Raw genomic sequence first — 13,530 nt, 5'->3', positions numbered from 1 at the left:
CACATCTGAGGTTCTCTCTTTAACATTTCTTCAATCCCAATCTAGTATTGCTTTATTGGTTGACTGTTACTTCCAAATCCATACCTTTTTATTTGAGTACACATTTAAAAGGCGTGATTAACTCAAGGATGAGAGAAATAAAACCAATGTTGGATTCCTATAAGTAGATACCAAAATAGCACTCAAAATACTAAAATGTGTTCCTTTTTCCATGTGATTGTTTTATGCATATATAAATATTAAACATGCTTACTATATTAAAAACATTTTTTCAAAAATAATTTTTACTAGATGTATTTATTAACATAAGTAATAAAGTACAGAATGAAGAAAAACAAACCCAAATCAGTGTAGACTATGAACTACTTTGCTTGCCAAAAAAGCAACTGTGAAGACAATCAATTGTCCTCTTTAGATGTAAATATTTTTTAACTTAATGAGACAGGAAAACATTAACTTATATCAGTACTACAAATATACACAAAACATTGAAATTTATAAAACTTTTAGATTTTCTCAGGACTAATTAAAATGTGACCAACACAAAAAAGTGTTATCAGCTCTTAAAATATGTAAAAGCACCCACAGAAAACCAAGTAAATATACAACCACATTATTGGTTATTAACTTCAAACAAACTATCCAAGGTTTTCAAGCTGCTAGAATAGGGACAAAAACTGTCTCAAGATAGCAGTCCTTTAAACACTTATGTTTACAGTAGAGCTTATAGAAGGTACCACTTGAGTTCTTGTAAGTTATTTGGAAATTTTCCTCAGACCCAGGAGCTGACCAATCAGTCTCCTCATTGCCAGCTTCATGTCTTTGTTCCTCATGGTGTAGATGACAGGATTCAGGATAGGTGTGATCAGAAAGTCCACAATGGCAAGAAACTTATCCACTGGCACTGTGGGAAATGGCCACATATAAACAAAGATGCATGGTCCAAAAAATAAAACCACCACAGAGATGTGAGCTGAAAGGGTAGAGAGGGCCTTGGACAAGCCACCTGAAGGGCGTTTCCATACACTGAACAGGATGAGGATATAGGAGATGATCAGCAAGGAGAAGGTGCCTAAGGAAATGAACCCACTGATAGCAGTTACCAAGAATTCCATTCTATAGGTATCTATGCAGGCCAATTTGATAAACCAGGGAAGATCACAGTAAAAGCTATCTATTTCATTAGGACCACAGAAAGGCAAATGGACAACAAAAGCTAACTGGATCACTGAGTGAATGATACCAATAAGCCAAGCGCCAGACAGAAGCAAACTGCACATCCGTGGGCTCATGATGGTCAGGTAGTGGAGGGGCTTGCAGATGGCCACATATCTGTCCAAGGCCATGGCTACCAGGAGCACCATCTCAGATCCACCCAGGATATGAAGGACAAAAATCTGAATGACACACCCCTGGAATGATATGGTTCTATGCCCAGAATACAGGTCATGAATCATTTTAGGAACTGCCAAGGTGGAAAAACACAAATCGATAAATGAAAGGTTAGCTAAAAGAAAGTACATGGGAGAATGTAAATGAGGGTCGAAGGTCACTGTGAACACAACAAGGATGTTTCCCAGAATAATTGTGAGATAAAACACTGTAGAGAAGGCAAGGAGGAAATGCTGCACTGGTCTGCAGGTAGAAAGTCCCAGCAGGATAAATTCAGAAACTACAGAGAAATTGGATTCATACATTTGGTTTTCTTTCCTTTTTGTGTCTGCTACCTAAAACACCGAAAAAAAATTAGTAAGAAAATAATCAATCATCAATAAATATTGAAGTAGATTTAAATTCTTTTATAAAGTAGAATAATTAAGAAAGAAATCTTCACAAACATTGATAAAATATTCTGAAAAATCAGTGCATTTATTTATCCATTCAACGACTATTCACCAGGAGTATATACAATATACTGGGGACTTTGTCAGGTTCTGAAGTACAAGTAGAACATTGATTCTGGCTTCAGCCAGTTTGCAGGCTAATGGCGTATCCAGATAGTGAATATCTTTAATGGTAGATAAGAACTGATGACCAATTGAAGAGAAGAACTGAATACTATGAAAACAAGTGACAACTCAAGGTGCCTGTTTTGACTGAACTACATAGGAAGTTACTCTACCAAGAGTGAGTATAGTCCAGACTGTGAAATGTTTCTGCAAAGACCCTGAGACCTGCAGGAAGGTATTGGGCAGGAGGATGAACAACCGCAATCAAGTTAGAGTGATACAGAATCTTGTATCCAAGAGGATTTTCTTTTTATCCTAAAAGCAACAGAAAACTACCAAGGATTTTAAACAGTAGCTTCATCATATTTCTATTTTAAAATATTCATAACAGCCTCAGTGGAATGAAAGGGCTACAATAACCTTAAAGTGACCCACTGAAGATATATAACATAGTTATACTGGTTATATTGGTTGACCAGGTGTCTCAGTCAAACAATGATGGTCACAGAAAAGATAAAACAGGGAAAACTATAGATCTTTGCCAATCAATATAAAGTCAATGAAGATTAACTGGATACATAAATGTTAAAAAGAGAAACAAATCCAAAGAAGGTATGGGAATATTTAGGTATACATTAATATTAAAAATTCATGCCAGAATACCCCATATTCACAAATCATGTAGAATATAATCAAAAAATTATCCCAAATAGCAAAATATAAATAATATATCACATGTATATACATATACACATTTAAAAGAACTATAAAAATAAAGACAAACTGGAAAATAGTTGCAAAATATCAAAGCCTTTGTACACAAAATTAGTCTTCCAAATAAATAATGGATAAAAATGTATATCAACTTAAAAATGAACATACTATAGGAAGACTAGTGACAAAAGATGAAATCCTAATAGTCAATCATTATATGAACTGTAAACATAGTATTAGTATTAGAGAAACTTAAATAGGATAGCATTGGTTTACTGTTTTGCACTGTTTGCAATTTTTTCAGTAATTGATGAGTTACCATAAATGGGGCTGTGAGTGAACTAGACACTCTTATACATTGATAGTGATAGTGTAAATTATTGAAGTTTAGTCAAAACATATAGAAAACATTGTTAAAAAATTGTAGGAAAATATAGAAATACACCTTTCCAAAATCCTTAATTATAAATGTTTATCTCTGGGTTTACGTGCATGTATTTTTTAGTCTGCAAAAAAAAAAAAAAAAAAAAAAAAAAATTGTTCTTTCAGTAGCTCCAAAGCGAAAGTTAAACATCAACTGTATATAGGTCTAATCCCTAGACTTATTTTTTCCTGTCTAAACTTTCAAAATCATTTATCTTTGAATAAACCAACAGTTCATGCTTCTTCCACCTGGAATGACCGGGGTTCCCACTCGCTTTTACCATCACCAAGCTTTCCTCTTTCTCACACCACTGACAATCTTTCTCAGGTCATCACTGTCCCTGCTGTCACTCCTCAACAAGCCCTGGCTCCACATGGAAACCACCTCACCCTGCCTATGCAGGAAAGCAGAATAAACTGATGGAGCATCCTGGACCCATCAGAGTCGAAGAGAGACAAGAGCAGAGACCAGGCAGGGAGAGGCATTCCAGAGAAGACACGGAGCAGGCTTTGTAGCCAGGGGGAAACAAGCAGAGGTGATGTGATGAGCCCACCATAAGGGCACTAACTGAGGACTATTACAGATAGTAAGTGGGAAAGAATAGAACAGAATTGGGGACATAGTGCATTATTGCTACTGTACCCTACATTCAAAAAGTTGAATGAAAAGATTTTGAATGCTCTTGCCAAAAGAAATGATACATGGTTAAGATCATAGTTATGTTTACCTTTATGTAAACATTATACAAGGTGCATACTTATCAAAATTTCACTTGGTGCCCATAAATATGTACCATTTATATTTTTATAAATTAGTTAACTTTTCAAAATTTAAATTAGAAAAGAATTGCTTAAGAAAGAAAGGGACAATAATTGAGAAGAAAAACAATGCATGTGATATTGGACAGCAGTTATAATCAGGTCTATCTACAAGTTTTGATCATGCATTGGGAGATTTTAATTTGCACATATTCAGGAATACAATTAATGTCCATTCTCTATGTTTCCAAACTGAAAAAAAATCAAAAAAACAAGACCAAAACGAAAGTAAATAGAAGACAGTGCTAATAGATTTATTTTCTGAATGGTTGGAAAATTGAGTGATTAAATTGTTTATTTTTTTCTTTACTTTTGAAATGTTACATTTCCCTGTATTAATAAAACTGTCTTTGTTTCATACAGTTCAATAGGAACAGAAAATAGTATTATCAGAGTATTATGACTGATAGAAGGGTCAATGTACTAACATCACAGGAAAAGGGTTAAATTTAAGAAGTACAAATAGAAGAAGCAGTAATTAGAACAGGAGCACATAAGGATGGATAATAAGTAGATTGATTGACACTCAGCGTCATCAGTCATTACGAGTTTCATTATTTTTGTTTTAACAATCACCAGAAAAGAAAAAGAATGAGGGGTGGCCATAACACAGAGGAGAAAAATAAAATTCCCAGGATATTCATGGTTCAAAATAAAAGGCACTCTTACACTTGAATTGAACTCTTACCGTTGAATTGCACATTGATGATATTTGCAAAAATATAAAATCTGTTTCTAGACACACTAGCAAAAGAGGAAATATATATCTAGGTACATCTATGTGATGTATATGTACACATGGATACATATACATATAGCAAAATATAGAACTGTATAAATCAATACTGAAGGTATTAATCATGTTATAGAACATATCTACAATAAGCTATATGAAGCTGTTAAAATCAGTTGCATCATTTTGCATACATGAATATGGAAATATTTTATATTTCAGTGAAAAACCAGATAATTCATAATGAATTCCCTATGGAAATGAAGGTATGCATTTGAATAAACAATCTCCAGGAATGCACACCAAATACCACCAGTGGCAAATCCTGAAAAGTAGGATCAAATGTGGCTTTCACTTCCAAAGGTCTATATTTCTGTATTATTTAATGTGACGCTAAAACACTATGCATTGCTTTGGATAGAAAAGTTGATTTTTTAAAATACAAAATAAGAGGTTAAAGACAAACAACCCTGCAAATTTAATGTAGGGACAACAGAATCATTCAAAGTAGCATTTACAAATTATAACAAAGTTTATAAATGTATAGAAAACAACTGTTTTCTGATTTAAAAAAAAAGAAAGAAAGAAAAGAAAAATCCTCAGGGTTGTTTCCCAGAGCCTGTTCTCAGCAAGGGATTCATCACCAAGACTAAACCTCACCTTCCTGAGCAGCCTATTGCTGGCTTCTTACAAATGTGTCTTTCATTTCAGGGAGTAGATGAAAAGCAAATGAACAAGAGAGGAGAGAGAGGGACCTGGACAAGGAGAGGAAAGAAATAGAGAACAGAGGCAAGAAGACATAGCACAAAGGTGAAAAGGGAGGCAGCTGAACCAGCTTTCCTCAGGAACATTACCTGCCTCTTCCCTGCCTGCTCCCTGTGTAAAACCCTTACTGTCCTCTGCCTTGGAAATATCCTACTGTGTTGATAAAGTTCCTGGAATCTGTCTACTGCCCAGGTTCAGTCAAACATTTATATATGCACATATGCAATAAAAGAACTCCTTACCTTTTTTATTTAGCTGATTAACTCTCATTGCAAAAATTCTAACCCATGTGTCAATTCATCAAAGGCAACTTCCCCTCTTGGCCAGTTTATATTTTCATATCTTGTGCATGTATGAATATCTAGTGATGAATCCCAATGATAATACACCAATAAAAATATGTATAATATTTAAAAATAAATAAGTACAACAAAAACAAAAAAGTCTTCTCCCTCTCTACCCAGTCTGAATTAGTTATTCCTCCTCTTCGCTCTTGCACCATATTGGCAAACTTCCTATATTGCCTGTTACATAGTATAATTTACAGTGAGGGTTCTCCTTGTCTGCCTTGCTACATCCATGATTCTTGATAGCAGGGACTGTATCTTATTCACAAATCCTGGCTCACAGTAAGTATTGTCATTTTGAGAGAAAGATATGTGGTTAGATGGGTACAAGCACGCATGTATCTATAAATGCATGAATGATTGATGATAGTTTCTTGGTAAAGAACGTTTGTACTATTTCCTGATCATATTGAAAAGTGATGCCAGTACAATTATTAAGCAATAATTAAATTATTCAAGTCTAGAAATTATCATAAACCAATGGCAGGTCTGAGAAAATTCATGGTAAAACCAATTTCCAGGCACTTTGGTAATCCCTGTGGAAATATAATATGATCTAAATCCAGAAATTGTCCTGCAAATCAAGGCAGAATCTAGGTATATGGAGCAATGAAAACTCTAACTTCCCCTTTGGAAAGACAGTATAAATGTATGCTCAATAAGTGCTTTTGAAATGAAGAATAGAAATGGAGATGAGAAAAAGTTTTAATGTTTTGGCATAGGTACCAGACATTATCTGTATAAATAAATAACAATCACTTTAGTAAGCTATTAACTTTAATTGCATCATCCCCACTTACCTGGCTAAGGGCAAAAGAAAGATACCAGAAATCAATATTTCTGCCATAACAGGATCTTTTAAGAAATATTTTCTTCTCATGCTGTGTGTTTAGTGCTTCTCACAACTGCTCCAGCTCTAACAAGGACCTCACAGCAGCCTTTGGTGACCACCTGATGGCTGGTGAGCTGATTTCACAATCCGTTTATCATGGGAATTCTACTTTTGAATCCTCATGGTCTCAGAGAAAAGAAAAAAAAAAAAACCTGAAAGTTTCATTAGGAATGTAAATAGAAGGCAAGGGAAACTGCAATAAAATATGATAGGAAGATATTTTCAAAGAAAATTAACATCTTTTGTTTGTCTATTAATAAATTAACTATGGTGTAGACCGATATCAGTAAAAAGGTAATAGGAATTACTCATTAAACAGACATCATTTAAAATTCTGTTGGAGACATATTCGTAGAATTTTTTGGCATGGGATTTCCAATTGTTCCAGCACTATTAGTTGAAGAGATGATCCTTTTTCCCTGAACAGTCATGGCACTCTTTTTAAGAATCAATTAACATAATGCATAGATTTATTTATGGAATCCCATTCTATTCCACTGGTCTATTTGTCTATCCTGATATTAGTAATGAAGCAGGAGACAGAAATGGAAATGAGAGAATGAGGGTCCCATACCCCAGATTTAAACCCTAGGCTAAAACTTGTGTTTGGGTTTTGGCTGCCTGACTGGATGGCCCCACTCACACTTGTATGCCATACATCTCTGTTGTTGCTCCAGGCTTCCTCAAATACCTATCATTAGTCAACTTCAAAGAGTTGTTTTGAACCGAAGCAATTCAACAAGTACAGGACAAGCTCAGGTTACCAAACACATTAAACCATCCCATTATGGGAATAAGAAATTAACATTGTAGATCTTCAATTGAGTCAGAAAAAGAGAACAATCAAGAGAGACTTTCCAATGAAAGTTCAGTTCCTCATCAAAACACTCTAAAAACCCTTAGACAGAAAGTCACCCACAGTACCCTCTTTTAGACCCCTCCCATGCTGGGGGAGGTTGCCTCACTTGCTTCTAGTAATTCTACTGAACTCTCACCCTCTGACCTCTGGTACTTCATTCTTCAGGTGTGGAAAACAGAACCCTTCAGCACTCACACCCCCTGTGTTACATCACCACACTGTTTAAACTATAGTAGCTGTGTAGTAAATTTTGAAATTAGGAACTATGGTTTCTCCAACTTTGTTTCTTGTTTTGTTTTATGTGAAGTAAAAATTATTCATGATGAAATGACTTCAAAAGGGTAACATAAAATGAAAATTAGAACTCTTCTCCTGAGAAGTCCCACATAATCACTGTTATTTTCTTTAAAGCCTTTTCTATACTTATACTCTTTTTATTTTTATTTTTTATTAATAGTCTATTTTTAGAAGTTTCAATTTACTGAAAAACTCAGCAGATAGTATAGAGAGTTCACACACACGCTCACCCACACAATACAATTTCTTTTGCTACTAATATCTTACATTAGTATAGTACATTTGCTATAATGAACTGATATTAACACATTATTGCCAATTAGATTCCATGACTTATTCAGGTTTCCTTAATTTTACCTAATGTCTGTTTTGTTGTTATGTCTACTTAGATTTCTCTTATCTGTGATAGTTTCCCAGACTTTCCTTGTTTATCCTAACTTTTACAACTTTTAAGAAACATGTCTGACATATTATAAGTTTCCCCTTTATTGGAATTTATTTGATAGTTTTCCGAAAGACTATTAGAAGCATATGAATATGAGAGAGGAAGACCACAGGTAAAGAGGAATTAATTTTAATAATTAATTGGTGATTAATAATTAATTTGATCCACTGATTAAGTCAATCATCTGTGTCAGTGTGAATTTATGAATATTCATTTTATAACTTGGTTATTCCTGGAACTAATAAGTAACTAAAACAAAGTCATAGTTATAGAATTAATTTAAAATGGATTACAGACCTAAATATTATTTCAAAACTAGGGAAAGCATACAGTTTCTCCTTACTATTAAATGTGATTTTAATATTGATTTTTTACATGTTCTTTACCAAATATAAGAAATTCCCCTCTATCTCTAGTTTGCTGAGAAGTTTTTTTCATGAGTGGGTGATAGATTTTGCCACACAATACACAATGTCTTTTCCTGCATCAATTGATGTAATCATCTAACTTTCCTTCTTCAGCCTGTTGTGATGGATTTTCATTGACTGATTTTAAAACTCTAAGCCAGACTTGCATGGCTACAATAAATGTAACAGTTTATGTATACCATGATTATAATTTTCAATACATTATTGTGTGTGATTGGGTAATATTTTGTTAAAACATTTTGCATGTGTGTTCAAAAGAGACATTGGCCTTTTTTTCCATTTCTTGTAGTGTTTACATAAATGCTTTGACATAAGGATAATACAGGCTTCATAAAATGAATTAAAAATTTTCCACTCTAGCTTCTGTTTTTTAGAAGAAATTTTAGAAAACTGGTATTATTATTTTTTCCATAATATTTGGTAGAAATCACCGATGAAACCCATTGGACCAACTGTATTTCTTTGAAAAATTATTATTTATAGAATCACTTTATTGTTTGTAGGTCAACTCATAGTATTTATTTCTTTCAAATGATTTTTTATAATTTTTACCTTTCAAGGAATTGGTCCATTTCATCTAAGGAATTAAATATGTAATTTTAAAGGTGTTCATAATATTTCTTTATCATCCTTCAAGTAATTCCATGGGATCATAAGTAATACTCTTTTATTTATGATACTGGTAATTTGTGTTTTCTCCCTCTGTTTCATTTTCTTTTGTTGTTATTAAAGATTCATTAATTTTCTTGATCTTTCAAAATAAGCTAGCTTATTTTGCTGTTGTTGAGTTTATTGATATTCTGTTTTTCAACTTTGTTGATTTCTATAATATTTATTATTTATTTTCTTCTGTTCTAGTTTTACTTTGCTTATCTTTTTTTCAGGTTCCTAAATTGGAATGTACTCTTCTCCCTACAATTTACTATCATACTGAGAGAACTTCAGTAGATAACAGCAGACTGGAGATCACAGAGTCTCTCTAAAGAGAAATAGGAAAGCCCAAGACAGGAGAGGAAAATAACATAAGGACATTAGAGAAATTTGGTTTTGATATAGTCATGGAAAGAAGTCATGAAATTGAAGATTCCCAAACTGAAATGCAAAGAGAAAAAGAATAAAAAAGAAGTTAGAAAAAAAGGCTAAAAGTTGGGAGACAATATGAAGTGGTATAAGTTATACCAGAGAGAGAAGAAAAAGAGAACAAAGCCTAGGAAATACTTGAAGAAAAAATGACTGAGAACTATCTGAATGTAATGGAAGCATCAAAACACAGTTCTAGTGATTCTAGAGAACACCAAGTATGTTAAGTAAATAATGACAACAACAACAACAACAAAAAAAAACCCTACAGGTAGACACAAAACATACAAACTGCAGACATCCAATGAAAGAAAGTCTTAAAACAGAGTGAGAAGGAAGTAGGAATATTTATAAAGGAACAGGATAAGAATTGCACTGGGCTTCTTTTTAGAAATCATGCAAGCAAGGAAAGAATAGATAGAAATATTTAATGAATTAGAACAAAAAAATTGCATCAATCTAGAATTTTATATCCAATGAAATTGTCCTTCAAAAGTGTAAATAAAATAATTTCCACAAACAAAAATTAGAGGAACTCCACCACCAGCAAAAGTTACCCTGAAATAAATGTTAGAAGAATTTCTTCAGGCAGAAAGAAAACGATATTGATCAAAAACCTGGATCTACACAAAGAAATGGAGAGCTTTGGAAATGGAATAAAGGTAAAATTAAATTCTTCCTCATTCTTTTTGATTTCAAATATAACACATTAAAGATATGGACATAAGAATGAATGATAATAATTTCACAGGGGACAGAAGAGAGGAACTGAGAATATTCTATTATAAGAAAACTGTCATATGAAATATGAAATGGTTTAGCACTGTTTTAAAATGGACATTAGTTAAAAATGTGTATTGCTAATTTCAGAGCAACTACAAAAATGTTTTAAATTGTAAATGATAAGAGAGGAGATCATTGGAATGCATAATATAAAGAAAATATTCATTTGCAACTTTTAGTTTGAATAAAATGCAATTTAAAATGTCAAGTAGAGATAATAATAATGATGATTATATAGTCATCAGAACATTTACATTGCAGCTAAAATATTGTTCCAGAAAAATTAATATCTCTTAAACTTTTCAAATACCCAATTAAGAATAAATAAGATATTATAATTACTTTCAAGCTTTACTATTTAGGTAATGAACAATACAATACACCCAAGCAAAGTATCAGAAAGTAATACATAAAAATAAATACTAATGAAGCTGGGCATGGTGGCCCAGGCTTCCAATCCCAGCAATTTGGGAGGCTGAAGCAACAGGATTGCAAGTTCAAGGCCAGCCTTGGCAAATTAGAGAGACCCTGTCTCAAAATAAAAAATAAAAAAGAGCTGGGATTGTAGCTCAGTGGTAGACCATACCTGAGGTCAACCCCCAGCACTAAAAAATAAATTAATTAGTTATTTATTAATACTAACCAGTGAACCACTAGATTTATATAAGAATCAACAAATAAATCCAAGATAATTTCTTTGAGGAAAATGTGATGATAAAAAAATAAGGAAAACACAATTTCACAAACAGTTTAGTTGAAAGTGAAAAAATCACTGGCACAGAATAAATTTCAAAAAGACTATATACTTTTAAACCAATTTGAAATGCAAAATAAATCTGTTCAATTTCAAGAAACTGACTTGAAACTCAAAACTGACTCCAGAAATTGTTTCTTTTTTTTTTTTTAATTTAGCCAGACCCATTATTTTAGAATAAAAGAACATGAACAAATCAGTAAATCCAGTGTCTCTGCAATGTCAAAACATTGCTGAAATGTGAGAAGATCACCCACACAAGTGAGAACAGAGTCCACAGTTTGGGAGAAAAGTAGATATCTGAAAGACAGGTAGCAATGTATGGTGCAATTTAATTAATGTATTTATCTATTTAATTTTGCAGTGATGAGGAATCAAACCCATGAACTTGCACATGATAGCTAAGTGCTCTGCCACTGAAATATGTCTCCAGCCTACAACTGTATTTCTGTTTTCCTCCAAAATTCAGATTCCTGACTTTCAAACTCTACAGCTGGATGATTAGTAACTTCTATACCCTCTATTTCTATTGCTGCATTATCAATTTAGAATGCTGTTTTCATGGGCATTTACATCTTCTCTGTACAACCTTTATGATTAAAACTTGTTCATATGCATACCACAGGTTCCACTCAGATTTGGAGACCATTCAAACATGTGTTACAAGAAAAAAAAATTAACTATACAGGAATTTCTCAAATTATTGCTTTTTAAGATCCTTTTTAAATATGCTTCATTTTTCTTGTCATGTTTTTAAAGAATCTCAGAGATTATTGTCCCACTTTCCTGGTTTCCCAAGTTAACAAGTCTTAGATCTTAGTAAAATTTCTTAAAACAAATTCCACCATATATAGAGAGTAATACTTTTGTGTTTAAAAAAAATGGAGGTCCTATATATACATAGAAATTGTTGGGCTGGGGAGATAGCTCAGCTGGTAGAGTGCTTGCCTCACAAGCACAAGGCCCTGAGTTCGATCCCCAGTACCACAAAAAAAAAAAAAAAAAAAAAAAAAAAAACTGTTCCCATAGCTGCAAAAGGAAATAGTCAACAGTTATTGCTTCTAAAGGGCTAGAAAAGATCTTTTAACGTCTTGAGATTCTTTTCCCATTTGTGTTATTAAATAATCAATAGATGTGTTAGTCAACTTTTTGTCATTTCACTGACAAATTCAATCTAAGAGAGGAAAGAACTATTTGGCTGTGTCAGGGGTTTCAGGCTAAGGTCAGTGGCTCCATTGCTTTGGACCTGAGGTCCACAGCATCATGGCAGGGAGGGTAGAGTGGATCAAAGCTGCTCACTTCAGGAAAGCTGGGAAACAGAAAGAGAGGAGTGTGCTGGGGACAAGGTAGTCTCCAAGAGCATGACCCCAAAGACCCACTCCCTTCAGTTAGGTCCCACTTTCTACCATTTGCCACTGCTTCCCAGTAGTCTACTAACCTAGGAATCCACCAGTAGATTTGCCCATCCATGATTTTAGAGTTTTCATGATCTGATCCCTTTCCAAAATCACACCTCTGAACATTAATGCATGGGGGAAGAACCAAGCCTTCAACACATGCACCTCTGGGGAACAGTCTGGATTGAAACCATAGCAACAGACACATAGAAATATTTTAAAGTAACATATTTCCATCTTAGTTTGGCAATCTGAGCAGAAGAGCACACACAAGCCACTTTTAGGACAGAAATTTCAGACATCATTTTTCAGTTCAATACATATGAAATGCTTTTGGAAATTCTCTATACTATGTCAGTTCTATCAATGATTATCCATTTTTGCTTCAATTTTTTTCAATGACAGAAAGCTTACTCCTTTACCATGATAATTATTTCTTCAAAGTTAATATAGGTACACCATGTTTTATCATTTGTCACAATTTATTTACTTGTTTGTTTGTTTTTAGACATACATAAATCATTTTAAGTCATTGATTCCTATTGTACTTTTATATTTTTTTAATAATTTTGGATTGCAAGATTTTCAAAACTTTATATTTTCTATATGTCTGCTAGATTTAAAAAAAAATAACCCCCAAAAGTTCTCAGTCACTTTTCAACTTATTAGTCTTTATGAAAATTTTAGCCTAATATTTTACAAACATTAAATGAATAATAGCAATTACTTTAACAATAATCAGGGTAGAATTTTAATTTCAGCTAACCATGTACCTAATTAGAAATATGATCAAGCTTTGAATGTCCACGATTAAGGTATGTGGGACTAGATTTTTGTATTCATTT

At 33.2% G+C, this 13,530-nt stretch overlaps 1 protein-coding gene across 1 annotated transcript; it reads right to left on the bottom strand.

Moving 5' to 3' along the window:
* Positions 1–755: 755 nt before the first annotated feature.
* LOC124976449 (olfactory receptor 4F6-like) lies at positions 756–1,697 on the bottom strand. Its single transcript, XM_047539322.1, has one exon. It carries the CDS (start codon positions 1,695–1,697, stop codon positions 756–758), a length of 942 nt encoding a protein of 313 aa, XP_047395278.1.
* Positions 1,698–13,530: the final 11,833 nt, after the last annotated feature.

Source organism: Sciurus carolinensis, chromosome 2 (genome assembly GCF_902686445.1).
Source record: "Sciurus carolinensis chromosome 2, mSciCar1.2, whole genome shotgun sequence".
NCBI classification, from domain to species: domain Eukaryota; kingdom Metazoa; phylum Chordata; class Mammalia; order Rodentia; family Sciuridae; genus Sciurus; species Sciurus carolinensis.
The sequence above is the reverse complement of the archived record's forward strand: the minus strand, read 5'-3'. Positions and strand labels throughout refer to the sequence as shown.